Source organism: Typopeltis vanoorti, chromosome 18, assembly GCF_054136105.1.
Source record: "Typopeltis vanoorti isolate ZY-2024b chromosome 18, IOZ_Tvanoo_1.0, whole genome shotgun sequence".
NCBI lineage: Eukaryota > Metazoa > Arthropoda > Arachnida > Uropygi > Thelyphonidae > Typopeltis > Typopeltis vanoorti.
Genome location: NC_143566.1, coordinates 49,631,527 through 49,648,204, shown reverse-complemented (window position 1 = coordinate 49,648,204; position 16,678 = coordinate 49,631,527). Strand labels below are relative to the sequence as shown.

The following is a 16,678-nucleotide window of genomic DNA, read 5'->3' as shown; positions in this document are numbered from 1 at the left end:
AATAATAATTACCAATCATTTACCTCACATGCATGTGAAGGTAAATGTAGAGATCAGCAAGACAAAAAGTTTATTCAAAAGGCTTTTGTAATAGGGAAACATTCTAAAGTGCTAAATTAATTGTCCTAATTGTAAAATCTTGCTATGTTTGATGACTATGGTCTAACTGAATATGCAATACAAATCTCAATATCTATCCTGTAGGTACAGACAGGATTTGAGCTCCATACTTTTCTGCAGATGCTATAAGTAGTTTATGACTTAGCCATGGTGTTCCCATCAATAAAGGTATCCTGCAATTTTTCCATCAGTACATAAAAAAGACAACTATCATATTAAGCAACTGCTAAAAATGTACGTTACCTTGTAAAATGGCACATTACAACCATCACTAAGTCCCTTTAATTCTTCTAAATACTGTGGAAACGTTTCTGTTACAGCTTTCAAGATATCTCCATATGCCTAAAGAATAACGATTAGCACCTGAATTCATTGCATGGTTATATTTAATAATAAAAAAAAAATCTGCACTGATATGATCAGTAAAAGTTAGGATTACACAAAAGAGCTTATCTAACATTTGGTATAATTCATTCAGCATGCCTCAACATTTAAGCTCTCTTTCATACTTTATGGAAACTGCTATTTTATATCAAGTGTTTTATTCAGTTCATTAAATTAGATATACTGACATTCTTCAGATGACAAAATATCAAACTCAAGAATGGAGTCAACTGATTTCCAGACAGGTATAGATAGGCTGGAAAATCAAATTTATCAATATTACAATTACAACAGAAGATAAATATGGCACCATTTATCTTAGTGTTTTTATCAATATTACAATTACAACAGAAGATAAATCTGGCACCCTAGTTTGGAACATGAGTAATGAACATCATTTGCTAGTGTTCCCCTGTGGTGGGCTATCAGTTATGATAGCCCACCACAATATTTCATTACTAGTTTCCTACCAACAATTTTCTTCCAAAGTCTGCAACTCATCAGGTCTCTGATTTTTTTTTTTTTTTTTGATTGGTTCTTACTGTTCTATCTTCTAAAGCACTCGCCAAAATAACTGTATTAACCTATCAGTATCTTCATCTTCCTCTGGGTCTTTTATCCTGCATTAAAGTATATTCTTTAATATAATGTCAAATTATTTTCTAATATTTTTAGTGCACATTTGACAAAATGCATAAGCATCTATTCGATTTGTTTTGTTTATCAATATGCAAGTTATTCCTGAGACTCTGGCTGAACAGAGTTTATTTAAATTTGGCATCTAGAATCTTTACAAAAATTTGTTGAGCCATCCAATTTTTGTTTAAACACACCATTTTCAAGGACAATACAGCAGCAAAAGGTGCTGAAATTGTATACTGAAATAACGCTTTTAATAGTGACATTAAAAGAGTTGGTTCTGGTAAGAAGAAGAATGAAAGTGATGGAACATAAGAGTAGGGAGTGTGGAGGACTTGAATGATTGTGAAGTTTTCGGAAATGGTCTTGATTGGGAGGATGAATGACGAGTAAAAGTGACTAACTTGCAGAGAGAGAGAGATCGATGAGTTGAAAGAAGAGGTGGAATGTCTCGGGAATGAGATAAGTAAGAAAGATGAGAGTAGGTAGGAAGAGATAAATGCAAGGCAAATCAGAGGAGTGAGAGAGAGAGAGAGAGAGTTATGGGAATGACAGAAAAGGGGAGAATAAAAACAGTAGAAGAGAGGGAATGAGAGAAGTATGGGAATGACAGAAGAGGAGAGAATAGAAACAGCAGAAGAGAGAGAATGAGAGAGAGAGGTATGGGAATGATAAAAGAGGACAGAACAGAAACAGTAGAATGGAGAGAATGAGAGAGAGAGGTTATGGGAATGATAGAAGAGGGGAGAATAGGAGCAGTAGAAGAGAGGGAATGAGAGAGAAGTATGGGAATGATAGAAGAGGAGAGAATAGAAACAGCAGAACAGAGGAAATGAGAAGAATGCAAGGGAGTGCTGGAACCAGGGATAGAGTGATGCCAGGACATTAGTACAACACAGAGAAAGGGTTAGAGGAAAGAGAGAGAGAGAGAGAGTGAGAGATGCAGGTGAGCAATCAAGGAGCAGAGTGGTAAGAGGTGTGATATATGGAGACTCGATGACCCTTAGTGTGCAAGATAGGATGCCAGAGGAGTGTTTGCTTGGAGGAACGACAGAAAGTGTGGCTATGGCAATTAAGCAGGTGAAAGCGGATGAAATGATTGTGATGGTGAGCATGAACGACTTGAGAGGCAGTGTAAATCGAGTGGCAAGAGATCTGAGATTCATGCTTGAGATTGTACAAAAGAAAACGCAGAGAGGAAAGATAGTGTGTGTGTTGCCCAAGTATGATAATGAAGAGCTTAACAGAAGAGGAGTAATAATGAATAGCATAATAGCTAGAATCAGAAGAGAGGATTGGAATATGTGGATGCTTGGAGGGAATTTGAGGAAAGAAAGGAACTGTATGATAGAGAACACGTGGGCACTCTCTTCAACTGGTGGCAGACACAATAATGGTTTTGAAAGCATATGGTGTGAGGTAGAGGTGAGCAAGACAGCATATTTAGTGGAGTGTTGCTACAAGCGAAAGAGTACATAGGGTGGGGAGCAGGAGATGTTTACGCAGTTGAGCTCAGAAAGTGCAAGAAGAATGATTGTTATGGGAGATTTTAACTACAGCAGTATAAGCTGGGAAGAGGAAAATGCATGTAGTAATAAGGGAATGGAATTTCTAGAATTCTTAAGAGACAAATGTCTTAGGCAACATGTAATAGAAGAGAACAAGAGGTTCTAGAGTCTTGGATTTGGTCACAGAATCAGAAGAGTTGATAATAACTGAGATGACATCTCTTCCACCAGTTGAAGAGAGTGCCCATGTGGTTTCTGACTTGGAAGATGAATAGACATGCAGAAGTATCAAAGAAAAGGGAATGTAAGTGGAATTATAAGGCGGATGATTGTAATAGTTTTAGATATTGACTTGAAGAAGTTCCATGGAGGGTGGAATTGGAAGGCCAGGATATCATTAGTGATGGGAAATTGTGAAGGAATATTTGTTAGCAGCAATAGTAAGCTGTATTCCATGAGTAAAGAAGCAGACACAATTTGGTGTAATGTGGATGACAAACAATATCAAACAGGAACTGCATGTGTAAAAGAGATTATGGAAGGGATATAAGGAGAGGGGTGAAGAGCAGATGCATGAAGAATATAAGATTCAGGTCAGGAGAGTGACTAGTAGGGTGAGGAAGACAAAACTGGAATATGAGAGGAGATTGACACTAAGATCCAAAGAAAATCCTAGGGAATTTTTTTAGCTATGTGGCCAGTAGGAGGAGAAATGATTGTGGGATAAAAATGGGAATAGAGTGACTGATGCAGAGGACATAGTGTAGTAGTTTAATGAGCACTTTATTGGAGTATTTCATCCTAGAGAAGAAGGTTTTAATACTAGAGGGGTAGGACAGGTTTGAGGTGCAAGAGAAGAGTGTGTTCTGAACACTGAGTACTCTGGATGTCAGTAAAGCTGTGGGACTGGATGGTATTTCACCATGGGTGAATACCATCCAGGAACTGACAGCTCCTTTGACCTGGCTTTTCAATGAAAATGTGGCTATGGGAAAGGTACCAAGGAATGGAAGGAAGGTAAGATAGTGCCATTGCATAAGGGCGATAGCACACTGGAAGTGTCTAATTATAGACCAGTTTGTCTGTCATCAGTAGTCATTAAGGTCTTGGAGAAATTAGTAAGGGACTATATACAGAGTTGGGCAGATGAGCATAATGTTATCTGTGAGAGTCAACATGGATTTGTTAAGGGACGCTCTTGCTTAAGTCACATGATTGCTTGTATAATAAAGTGACAAGAGCAGTTGATGATGTCATTTCCAAAAACTAAGACAACCAGACTGTGATATCAGCAGTTCAGATCTGATTAGATCAAGAGATCTTTTTCTTTTAAAGGAGAAATAACAACTTTCTCATCTCAGGATCATTATTTTTAATGTAGCAGTTATCCCTTCGCATTGTCTTTACTGTTTCTGCAATATTTCCCCAAACACAGACTCACATCTCTGGTTATCTCAATCTCCTGGAGTGCATTCTCAACAATACAATACAATACAATACAATGCACAGTCTGCAATCCCTTCAATTCAAAATGCAAAGCATTAAGCATTCAGTAACATGGAATTGCCATAATTTTCATCTTCTGTACTTGTTGAGTTGTCCTTGTGAGACACTACTGCTCTTCTGGATTTTGCATCTTCAGCAAACAGCTGTACATTGTATATCCCACTTCAAATAAATCACAAGATCATTCATATGCAAATCATATATCAGTGGCCCAAGAATAGCCTGAACCCTACTTGTAATTGTCTTTCTCTCTCTCTCTCTGACTTGATTCCATTATATGCTATCCTACTATTCTCTGATATCATCATCAACATCAACAACCATGGGTCCAATGCCCATAGGTGTCTGTTGCCATCTTGATATGATTCTTCCATTGCATTCTGTTTTGTGCAAGATGACTCAATTTGTGTATAGAGTTTACGCACCATTTGACGATGTCATCGCCCCATTCTCTATTTAGTCTTCCTCTTTTGTTCTTTCCTTCAATCATTCCAAACAGCAACGTTTTTAATTTTCTCTCATCATTCATTCTACATATATGGCCAAATAGACGTAGTTTCCTTTTGATTATTTTCTGGATCAGGTTTTCTTTTGGTTGTATTCGTCTGTAGATTTCCTCATTGTTTCTGTATCCAGCTTATTCTCAAGATCTTTCTATAGCACTTCCTCTCAAATGCAAATATCCTGCTTTCAGATTCTCTCAGGCCTTGCATCCATAGAGCATGCTGCTGAAGATACAGATTTCTACAATGCGCAGTTTAGTTTGCATCTTTATAGCTCGGCTCTTCCATATTTTGTCCATGGCTTTTAAAATAGTTGTTGCTCTGGCTACGCTAATTTTTATCTCTTTTTTGGGGTCCAAGTCATGGGTCATGTGGCATCCAAGATATGTGAAGTGTTCCACATTTTCCAGTTGAAATCTGTCTATCGTAACTCTGTTCAGTAACTCCTGTTGTCCGAATATCATTGTTTTAGTTTTTACAAAGTTGACATTTAGTCCATATCTTTTTCCTTCTGTGTATAGTGTTTGCAATGTCTGTTCCAGCCTTGCTGTGTCTTCTTCAATCACAACGATGTCATCTGCAAAGCAGAGGTAGTTTATTCTCATGCCATTTATTGAAATGCCTCCACCTTCTTCTTTAATCTTATCTAGTGTTCTTCCCAGATGTGTGATGAAGATGATTGGTGATATTGGGTCCCCTTGTCTTGTGCCTCGACCAGTGGCAAACCAATCGCCAGTCTCACCTGCTATTCTGATTTTTGCTTGTGCTTGGCTGTTTATATCTTTCAGCAGGCGGATCAATTTATTGTCCACACCATAGGATTCCAGACAGCCCATGTTATATTTTGGTCAATATTATCAAATGCTTTTTGGAAGTCTACGAAACAGCAATATATCTTTTTGTTCTTTCTTCAAGCTTTCTCTGCTATTAGTCTTAGTACGAGTATTTGTTGCACTGTACTTTGATCTTGTTGAAATCCGGCTTGCTCATCCAGTAGATGTGCCTCCATATGCCCCTTCAGCCGCTCTGTTAGTATTTTCATCAGCACTTTGCCAAGATGACTCATTAATGCAGTTCTGTAATTGGTGCATTCTAAAGCACTGCCTTTCTTATGAAGAACAACCAAGACCAATTTTTTCCACTCTTCGGGGGCATACCCGGATCTCCATATTTCATTACATAGCTTATGTATTTCTTTTGCAACTGATTCTCCCCCCATATTTTAGCATCTCGCCTATTATGTTGTCATTTCCAGGACTCTTGTTGTTCTTGAGATGTTTTATAGCCTTATTCACCTCCTCTTCCAAGAAGTCATTTTCAAAGATCTCTGCTGGTGGAGAGATTGCTTTTAGTTCTTTGATTACTTCTTTTGCAGTATCATTTAGTTGATTTTTATATAGTTCGCTGCAATATCTTGTCCATCTGTGTATGATTTCTGTCTTGTCCATCAATACTTTACCATTTTCATCTTTGACTGCTACTGATCTTGTTTGCCACTTCCTATTGATATTTCTTATAAGTTTGTAGACCTCTCTAGTTTTTGTTCTCCATGGCACTGTTCAATGTCTTTGCACTGGTCCTCCAACCATTTGGCTTTATCAGATCTTGCTGCTTTCTGTACTCCATTGCATTTCTGACGGTATAACTCATCTGCTGCCTCTGAATTATCTCTTTTAAGTTTCAGTTCTCTTTTCTCTTGTACCAATTTATTTTAGGGTTTCTTGAGTTATCCATTTCTTGTTGATCTTTTCTCTTTCAGGAATTACTTCCTCTACTGCTTTTTTTTAGCACTGTAGTCAGTCGTTCTGCTCTTGTATTTATATTTTGTTTTTCACTTGGGGTCTTAAGCTTAGTTTCCAATATGTTCTGATATGCTGTTCTTAGCCTATCTTCATTTAGTTTTGAGATGTCTCTAGCTTTTTGGAACTTTCCTTTGTACTTATGTTTCAGTTTTAGTCTTATATTCGCAATCACTAAGCTGTGGTCCGAATCAATATCAGCTCCTTGGAATGATCTGCACTGTTGAAATGAGGTTCTCCATTTCTGGTCTATTAATATCAGGTCTATCATATTCCTGTGTTTGCCATCAAAGGAGCGCCAAGTCCATTTACAACAATCTTTTTGTTGGAATTTGGTACAGCAAATCATCAGGTTGTCATCCGTGGCATCTCTCCACGTTCATTTCTGATATCATAGAGAACATCATATTCAACCACCAGCTGATCTATTCCCCAACACCCTAATTTATTTATGCAATAACCCACAATGTAGTATTATGTAAATATCAACTTATTAAATTTATAATAAACAATGAGGTAGTGAAAAATATAAAGTCACTATAATAAAAATTTACTTTCAAAATTTTACAATGAAGATTAACATTATAATTCATGTTAAAAGTGTGCATTATTATGAACGATTTGGTTTTATCAAACATCTCTGATGGAGTTACCTTTTTTCCTGCTTCTAAGTCATATATAGGCAATAGCTCTTCATTTAAGAAAGAGTAACTTTCGACAAATTCTGAAATTATAGACTTGAAAGTCCAACCCTGCAAACAAAATTTTACTCATTAATGAAAAAAAACAATGATCCTATCATCTTCAAACATTTGTTGTTACATATTTAAATGAAACAATTGAAGAAGTAAAATGTAATTTATTTTTTTTATTTAGATCTGAGTGAAGAAAGGTTACTGCACTATATAAATCCAAACACGTATTTATTGACACACACGCAATCATTAATATTATTATTATTATTATTATTATTACGTGACGCCTCCGGGGAATCCAAGGACTCATAGTAAGAAAGCACTCTACTCTACTTTGCTAAATACATCTCATCCTCTCCACTACTACTTAATTCTCCTAATATGACACTACTACCAAAAATTCCATCTACAGCCCATCATCACCAACAACAGTATTTTTTTTTTTTTTGTCTGTAAATTGCAGGTGTTCTGAAGGCCAATTTCTTTGTATGCAGGATGAAAAACCAGTTTCTGAGAGAGAAAAACAATCCAGAACAGGGTACCAGTTGGATTCCACTCCTTTATGAATGTTTTGACAGTTCCTGCTTATTTGTCATCATCATCATCATCATCATCATCAAATTCCTGACATGTACCTCAAGCAGGGTGTACAGGATATGATAGTACTACATGAAAAATTTATGTCATTACTAACTTCCTATCTACAATTTTCCTCCAAATCAGTCTGTTACTTGTCAAGACTCCAACATTATCAGATCTTATATTTCTATTGTCTAAGGCACTTTGTACCATATCAATCCACCTATATCTTGGTCTTCCTCTGGGTCGTTTTCCTGCCAACCTAGCAGAGAACAATTGTTTTGCTAATCTTTCCTTGCCCATTCTGTTCAAGTGACCATACCACCTGATATTAGCTCTGCTAACGCATTCCTGGATCCTGACAATGCCCAGTTCTTTTGTAAAAATAATCATATTATAAATTCTGAATATTTTTACGTATTAATATTGCTTGTTAGTTTTTGTTTTCATACACGCAGTGTCTGCACTTGTGATGTGCTCGTTATGAAAATATTATGTTAGAAGTAATATGTAAAGAAGTAAAAATATTGAAGTACTTACTTAATTGATTATTTGTATTATTTATAAGAAAGTTTGTTGTATTTTTTAATGTTGAATTTTGTGTTTATGAAAGACTTTCTTCAGCGCTAGTGGATACAGCGAGTCAGCCATATTTTTACAATGCGTAGTTTCTGACGTTGTTGAAGTGCGCATGCTCCCGGAGTGAACTTGATGTTTGATTGACAGCTGACAAGAAAAGCGTTGCGTATCCAAGTTACAGTGGTAAACAAGAGAGCGTTCGGAAAGTTTTTTAGAACACTGGCCGAGGAATATTCAAGTTGGGAGGAACTTGATTTTTTTGTGTGCGGCAGTCAAAAGGAAATTTCATATTGTATTCCGAAAAAGGAATAGTGGAAATAATATGTTTCAAGAAGGAATAAGTAAAGAAGAAGGAAATCTTGAAACTAAGTTTTTATAAACTGGCCAAGATATATTCAAGTAGGAAGGAACTTGATTTTGTTTTGTGTGAGGCAGTAAAAAAAGAATTTTAAAGGGATCCTAAAATTGAAGTACAGAACCTTGTAACTTCTGGAAAAGAGCCTTAACAGGAAAAGAAAAAGACTATAAACATTTTTTTGTGATTTGTGAAAGAAAAAGTGTTTTGTCTTAAGAGTAAGTTTGTATTTTTTAAATAAGGCCTTGGATCCATTTAATCTGGATTTGTAGTTATGTATTTTTACTAGAAGTGTATATATGTTGTTTTAAGTTTTATTAAATGTGTTTATTTTGTACTTGGTATTGAGTCAATGATTAGTTGGATTCTGAAAGAGTGAGTTAAAGTCATTGCACCAATTGGAGTGAACTCTTTGTGCAAATATAATAACATATAGGGACACTCGGAGTCAAAAATAAAAATAATTGTTAGTAAATGAAATATTATTTATAATACACATTATAAATAACAATGGCACATATTATAGGATAATTCATAAAATATTAACACTTTCCTAATATCCTTGTTTTTAATATGATATTGCCATTGATGCCACCTGTTCAAGCCTCTAATCTTTCTCAGGACTTTCATCTGCGGTCTCTAGTCTTTGGTCAAGTGTTTTACTTCTGATCCAGCTCTCAGATCCATAAGTTAAAACTGATATGAACACTGTCTTGTATATAGCTAATTTAGTGTTCCGACTAATTTCTCTCTTATTCCATATGAATTTATTCAATTGACTTCAGACCATACCAGCTTTGCTGATTCTGTTGTCTATTTCTATATTGAATTTACCATCTTAATTAAAACGTGCCTAAGTAGCTGAAATGTTTTACTTGTTCCACAGGTTCTCCATTCACAACTCAGTTGGCATTTTCAATGATTCTGCCTATTTTCATTGTCTTTCTCTTTTTATTGCTGATCTTAATACCATATCTATTACAACAGTTATTCAGTTTAGTCAGAGAATCTTGCAGAGGATTTATTTAGAAGTATAACATCATCTGCATAAAGCAAAGAGCTGACATTAGCATCTCTAATTTTGATATCATGTTTAATACCACTTTCCTTCATAATGTGATCCATATAGATAAAGAATAACAGAGGGGATAATGTACATCCTTGTCTCACACCAGATTTAACATTAAACCATCTTCCTATACTTCCTTCAATTCTAACTGCTGACTTACAACTCAAATAAAGACTAAGTATTGCTTGATATAATGCCCCATTGACACCATATAACTGTAGCATGTTTAATAGCTTCTCTCTTGGCACCTTGTCATATGCCTTTTCCAGATCGACAAAACTTAAATACAGATCTTTGTTATATTGCCATGCTTTCTCAACTATTTGTCGTAAAGTGAAGATCTGATCCTGACAGCCTCTATTTGGCCTGAATCCAGCTTGTTCTTCACCAAGCTTTTCTTCCACAATTCTTTTCGACCGTTTCTCAAGTATACTTGCATAGATCTTGCCAGGAACACTCAGTAGGGAAATACCTCTGTAATTCTCACATTCAGTTTTATTTCCCTTTTTATATATGGGTACTATGAGAGCTCTACTCCAATCATCAGGAATTCGTCCCTCTGTCCACACCCTCTAAACTATGCAGTGCAGCCAATGTAAAACTTTTATACCACCATATTTCAGCATTTCTGGTCGAATATCATCCACTCCTGCATCCTTTCCACATTTCAAGCCTTTGATGGCATTTTCTACTACAAGTATGGATATTATTCCTGACTGTATGCCTGTTGAGTGTTTTTTACCACTGTGCTATCACTGCTAGTTTCATTTAGCAATTTTTTGAAGTAATTACTCGATACTTCAAGGATATCTTTTTCTCCTGTTTTCTTGTCACCTTTATCATCTCTAACTCCTTTTACAGCACTCTTTCCTCTAAGCTTTTTCTAACTCCTTTTCTAAGCTTCTTCAACAACCTCCAGAATATCTTACCACCTTCTTGATATTTATTTTCTATGTTCTTGCCAAAGTCCTCCCATGACTTTTGTTTAGCTAATTTTACACAGTGTTTCGCTTTCTTACATTTGTCTCTGTATTCTCTAAGAGCAAAAGCTGACTTATTTGCCAGGAACTTTTGATATGCTTTCTTCTTTTCCTTCACTGTCTTTTTAAATTCCTGTGTCCACCATGGAGTTCTGATTTTTCTATCCTTGCAGACAACCTCAACACATGCCTTTCTGGCTGAATCAATCAGGGTTTTATTAAAGGGTTGCCACTGAATCTACAAGGTTTGGTTCCTGTTCTCAAACTCTTTCATTTGTTCTTCAATAATCTTTGTGTATTTTAGTCTATAGTTCACATCTGAGAGCTGCTCAACTTTTATTTGCTTTAAAACTTTCTTACATGTTATTATTCTTTTCAATATGAAATTCAATTTCAACCTGTTCAAGACTAAATAGTGATCACTTCCAATTTTTCAATCCTCTGTACTTTTCTCCCTGGTGCAGGACACCAGGGAGAAAACATCACTATCAACAATAACATAGTCAATGAGACTTTTCTTATTCCTTGCCTCTTCTCTGCATGTGAATTTGTGCACATTTTTATGTTGGAACATGGTGTTAGTAATAACCAGTACATGTCCTGAGCAGAAATCCAACAGCTATTTGCCATTATTATTAGCTTTGCTCTTTTCTTCAAATTTTCCCAAAATATTTTTGTATATCTAACAATCATTTCCTACTCTGCTATTCAGATCCCCAACAAGTACCAACTTTTCCTTTTTCATTTTGTCATTTGTTTTTTCTAAAGCATCAAAAAATTCCTCCACTTCTACCTTAGTAGAACCTTCTGTGGGACCATAGGCACAAATACCGTATGTGTATAAGATGCTTCTATGTATAAGACGCACTCAAGAAATTTAATACAATTTTCTGGAAAAAAACCTAAACTTTAAAGTATGATTTTAAAAAAAAAATGGATAAAATAATAGGTAATTTAACTTTGTTCTTCATCATCATCATCATCTTCATATAAGAAATGATCTTCACTTCCATCAAGGGTGTTGCTAATTCCACATTTCAAGAAAGATTTAACAATAGTTTGTTCATTCATTTTCGACCAAGATGTCTTAACCCACTCGCACACTTGAGAGATTGATGGCCGGTTTAGGGCACTCTTTGGTGTTAGCTGATGTACACCGGCATTCATCATCTTTTCATTTTTCTTCTAATCATTTCTAAGTTCTAATCATTTTTTCTGTGGGCAGAGGTCCAAAATGTCTTTCAGCTTCCCTATTCACATGGTCTTCTGCATATTTTACAACCTGCAATTTGTAACTTGAAGTATATGAATGTCGCCTGTGTTTTTATCATCATTAAAATCTATGGGGAAATATCAAACTGAACACAAAATATCTCAACACGTCAACTCAATACTGATAAACATCAGTAACTGATTACTCGGATAAGATATTATGAAACTTGAATAGGCACTCCCTGTTCTTAGCCAATGACGCGCTAGAAGTCACGCGAAGGTCACATATCAATTTGATTGCACCATTAACCGCCTACAAAAATCTTGGAACATAAAAGGGAGTGCGTATGACTTTGAAAAGAGGAAACAATCTTTACCTTCATTATATAAGACACACCCCATTTTTAAGATGAATTTTTAAGGTAAAAAATTGCGTCTTATACACCGGAAAATACGGTAAGTCTCATTGTCCAATTCCCCATTCTGATATTTTCCCACATCACTGTACTTGAGACTGCCTGCCATTCAAGAAGATTAGCCTTGTAATTTGTGTTGAATACTATGGCTACTCCTTCTTTTTCCCTGATTGTCATTTCCTGAGTATAACATTTTGTATTTATTGCTCAGAAAGATCTCACCAGTTTTTGTCTTTTTTGTTTCAGTCATCCCTATTATGTCGATCTGGTACTTATCTAATTCTTCAGCTACTCTATTTCTTTGCCATTCAGGCTTCTTATGTTGATAGTACCGATCTTTAACTCTGGTGATGTTGAGTTGGGGTGTGCTTTCAGATTTGTTCCAGTAGCTGACTTTTCGCTGTTTGCCCTGGTTCCCTGGCGAAAACAACGGGGGCCTTGTTTAACCAGGCGACGGCCCAGCCGGCATGAAATTTTGTCATGTTGTACCATCATTATCTATATTGGTTTAAGTCAATAAGAATACAATTTGGTTGGCTAAATCCCAAATTGTCAGCCCATCCTCGTTCGCTCAGTATCCAGGTAGATACCCAACAGGGTGCACCATGAGAAGGTGAGGATTGGGCATTAGGTCAGAAGCCCTGGTCGGTTCTCCACATTCCTTTAAAGGCTATGTGGAGGTCTCCTCTCAGTTATACAGCTTTAACCCTTAAGCACCCCTGTTTATTTGTAATAATCAAATTCCAGTGAAAGCCTGCTTTGTAGTTTTCGATGTTGGCTACACATGAGGGTTCGTTCCGATTCAGTGATGGATGGGTGCTGGTTATTTCTTGTGTACTTAAGTTAGAAGCTGTAAATGACGGCCTTGACACAGATGAAGAGGAAATTGCATATTCTAAGTTTGTTCTCTTATGTATGTATGTATTAAATTCCAGTAGTCTTCTTGGCTGCGTGTGTGGTTACAGGACAGGTTAGATATGAGTCTTCCAAGGTGCCTGAAACTTTGCAGAATAGACACTGATCTAATTCTCTTAGCTGAAATTCGTAGAGCTTAGTAGGAGTTAGCAAGATGTTACACCATAGCCCACTGTATGTCGGAATCTAGTTTGGCACACACCACAATTTATATGGAAGATCCCACTGAAAACTGGGTGGCATGTGCAGCTTAGTAGATAAGAGGATTAAGGATGAATATATGAAGGGCAAAGAAGCACTGATATAGGGAAGTGGTATATTTTCTTGTAGTTGGAGGGAAGAATTGGAAGTGAGGCTTCAGATGATGCAAGATGAAAGGTAGGCTCCCTGCAGTTTCTAGAAGGAATACGGATTCCTTGAGGTGTAGCGATATCTGGGAAGGCTTTTATAATAGCAGCTTGCATCAGTTGATATTGCTTTTCAATTTTTGGATTTTTCAATGGTAGGCATGTGAATGTTTTCCACTTTAGTGTCTAGGTCAGGAGGTCCCCTATGATTCTTATTCCTGCCCATGTAGGGAAAAGAAAGAGCTGGCCAGTTATGAGACTTGTTATGTTTCTGTTTGAAAACAGTGGTTCTGTTAGGACAGCTGACTCTGTTGATCCTGTCAGTGTGTGATGAAGTTCTGTATTTTTCCACTGCTGTAGAGCATCTTGGTAAAAATGAGGTAGTTTAGGAGGCAATGGCACAGAACTGGCCATTCGGAGGATTGTGGAAAGTGTAAGTCCTCTGGTGGATGATTTCATGATGTAATCGAAGGTAATTACATAAGCATGACTGGACTGAAGTGTCTTTAGAAAAAGGATTATCCTGAATGATGTGATCTTGTTTTCAAGGGAAATTACGCATTGACCTCCCTTATTGAGTGGCTTTCAGAGTTCAGAGTATGTTGTCCAGTCAGTATTGTTCCAGAGGAAACGTTTCATTGCCTTTTGAATGTGATGGAGAAAGTCTTCAGGGGATGTAAGTATTTGAGGGTATGCCATAGCACACTCACAGCCATCTGGTTGATTATTAGGATTCTTCCTCTAAGTGAAGAGGAAAATGGAACGAATGCTGTTCCATTTTCCTAGCATTTGTTTAAATCAGTTGTGTAGCTGTGTCCAGTTCAGTGCATTATATATTCTGGTGTTGCCAAGGTGTACACCTAAGTATGTTTGTCCTTCATTTGACCAGGTACATTCAATCGAAGAATCAGTTCTGGCCTTCCATCTGCCTGACCACAAACCAGTGGTTTTTGCAGAGTTTAATTTGGCCCCTGAGGCTTGTTCATATAGTCTGTGTGCCTGTGATGTCATCAGCATATGCTGATAGAGTTATTTTTTGATGTGGCTCTATTATGCTGGTTCATTTGGAGATGATGGTGTTGTGCACTCTTTTTAAGAAGGATTCTATGGCTAGTGTGTATAATTGTCCAGAGGGAGAACATCCTTGCTTGATCCCTTGAGAGTATGGCAAAGTGCAGGTGAGGATGTTGTGAATTTTTTAACAGAAGAGTGCATCTCTGTATAGCAATTGCACTGTTTCAATGATGAGAGGGCCATAGCCGAATGTCTTTAGGACTTCATAAAGGTACTCGTGCTCTACCTTGTCGAAAGCCTTCTAATGATCAAGGATGATGAGTGCTAGCTTTTCATTTTGGCTGTTTGCAACGTGGATGAGATCTCTTATTAAATGGAGGTTATCATGTATTGATCTTCCAGGAACAGAAGAAACTTGACACCGGCCAATAATTTCAGGCAGTGTTGGCTTTAGTCGGTTTGCAATAACTGTGGAAATGATTTTGCAATCTGTATTGATTAGTGAGACTGGACACCAGTTTCAGATGTGAAGGATTCTGGGAGCCCATTGAGGCAGGCTTCTTGCAGTGATTTAACCTCTCTACCAGCCATGGTGGATGAAATAGTGATACCAAATTGCACTTCTTATCCATGTTATTCAATAGGTGTTACAGAATCGTATCCAGATTTTGCTGAACGTCTATAGATGTCATGGCCGGTTGGGTTGTTAAGGAGAAGGTCTGAGTTGATTCCAGAAGACTTGGAAAAACTCTGCTGTGAGACCATCAATGGGAGATTTATTCTTTGGCAAGGATGTGCATGCAGTTTTCAGTTCCTCTAGAGTGATTGGGTTTTCTAAGTGATTCCGATCTGTTGCAGAGATTCTTTTTGTTTCTTTCAGTATTTCGTGCATGGCATGAAGGGATGTCCCTGTAGAGCTGTATGCATTCTTGTAGTATTCTAGGATTACTTGGATCTTCTGTGATGCTGCCATCTTGAAATCTAAGAACGGAGATACAGTTTGCTGCCTGGTATTTTTTTTCTAAAGAAAAAAAATATCTTGTGGGTGCATCTAAGAAATTTACTTGTGTATGCCATGATCTAAGTAGGGTACCCTTTGTGGATACTTGTAAGTGTCTTTGCATGGCTTGGAGGGCTGAATTATATTCAGGGCTTTCTTCTAGCAGATACTGGAGCTGTTCTTCGAGTTGTCGGATGCTAATGTTTCTCTGTTGATTCTTCTGGTCACTGTGTGAAGGATTTTATTTGATTTGTGTGAAGGATTTTATTCGTGATATTAAGTGGGAACCACCATGTTTTCAATGGTTCTGTATTCCCTTTCGAGTGAGTGAGGTTAGTTATTAAAGCCTGCATTTTTATTATATAATCTAAATCTTTCAGAAGGGTATTGTTGAAGATCTAGTAGGCACTTCCTGATTTGGATGCTTCCAAAAATAATGAACATTGCAGCTTTATGAAGCAATGATCTGAGATGTAGGAAGGAATGTGTGAGGTGTTTCTAACGAGAGGAACAGTGTGTTTGGAGATGTAGTATCTGTCCAGTCGTGCTTGGTAGAGAGGCCTATTAGTTGGTGTGATTGCTGATCTTCATGTATAGGACCTCTTATCTGGATGCTGATGTCAAAAGACATCAATGAGTTCATTATCGTTTACTAGTGTTTGAAGTTGGTTTATTAATGAGCTACGATGATCAGCACATTCAAATCTGTCTTTTTCTTGGTCAAGAGTGCAGTTAAAGTCTCCAACTATTATGATGTGTTCTTGGTCAATACTGGAAAGATGGTTTTGAACGAAGTTCAAGATTTGTGATGCCAGAACATCCTGCTGTGGTATGTAGATATTGAACACATGCAGAGTATTATGATTGGGTGCTTTTATGTGAGCATATATGGCATATCCTGGTATATCTGCAATCACTTTAAGTTTGTAGGGGGGTTGATGTACACCTAAGCTCCATGGTGTTGTTGGGTTGCAGAGTGATATAGGTCATAAAGCCACTCTGCCCATTTTCTATATAAACTGGATGAGGAATTGATATTTGTTTCTTGCAGAAGTATT

At 37.0% G+C, this 16,678-nt stretch overlaps 1 protein-coding gene across 1 annotated transcript in view; it reads right to left on the bottom strand.

Moving 5' to 3' along the window:
- LOC150096657 (beta-alanyl-dopamine/carcinine hydrolase-like) overlaps positions 1-16,678 on the bottom strand; it is a 239,900-nt gene that overhangs the window by 203,321 nt on the left and 19,901 nt on the right. Inside the window, exons 2-3 of the mRNA XM_090408553.1 lie at positions 7,113-7,211; positions 364-462 (exon numbers count right to left, since the gene is read on the bottom strand). Coding sequence (XP_090264679.1) covers positions 364-462; positions 7,113-7,211 — 198 coding nt within the window. The remainder of the gene's footprint in view (positions 1-363; positions 463-7,112; positions 7,212-16,678) is intronic.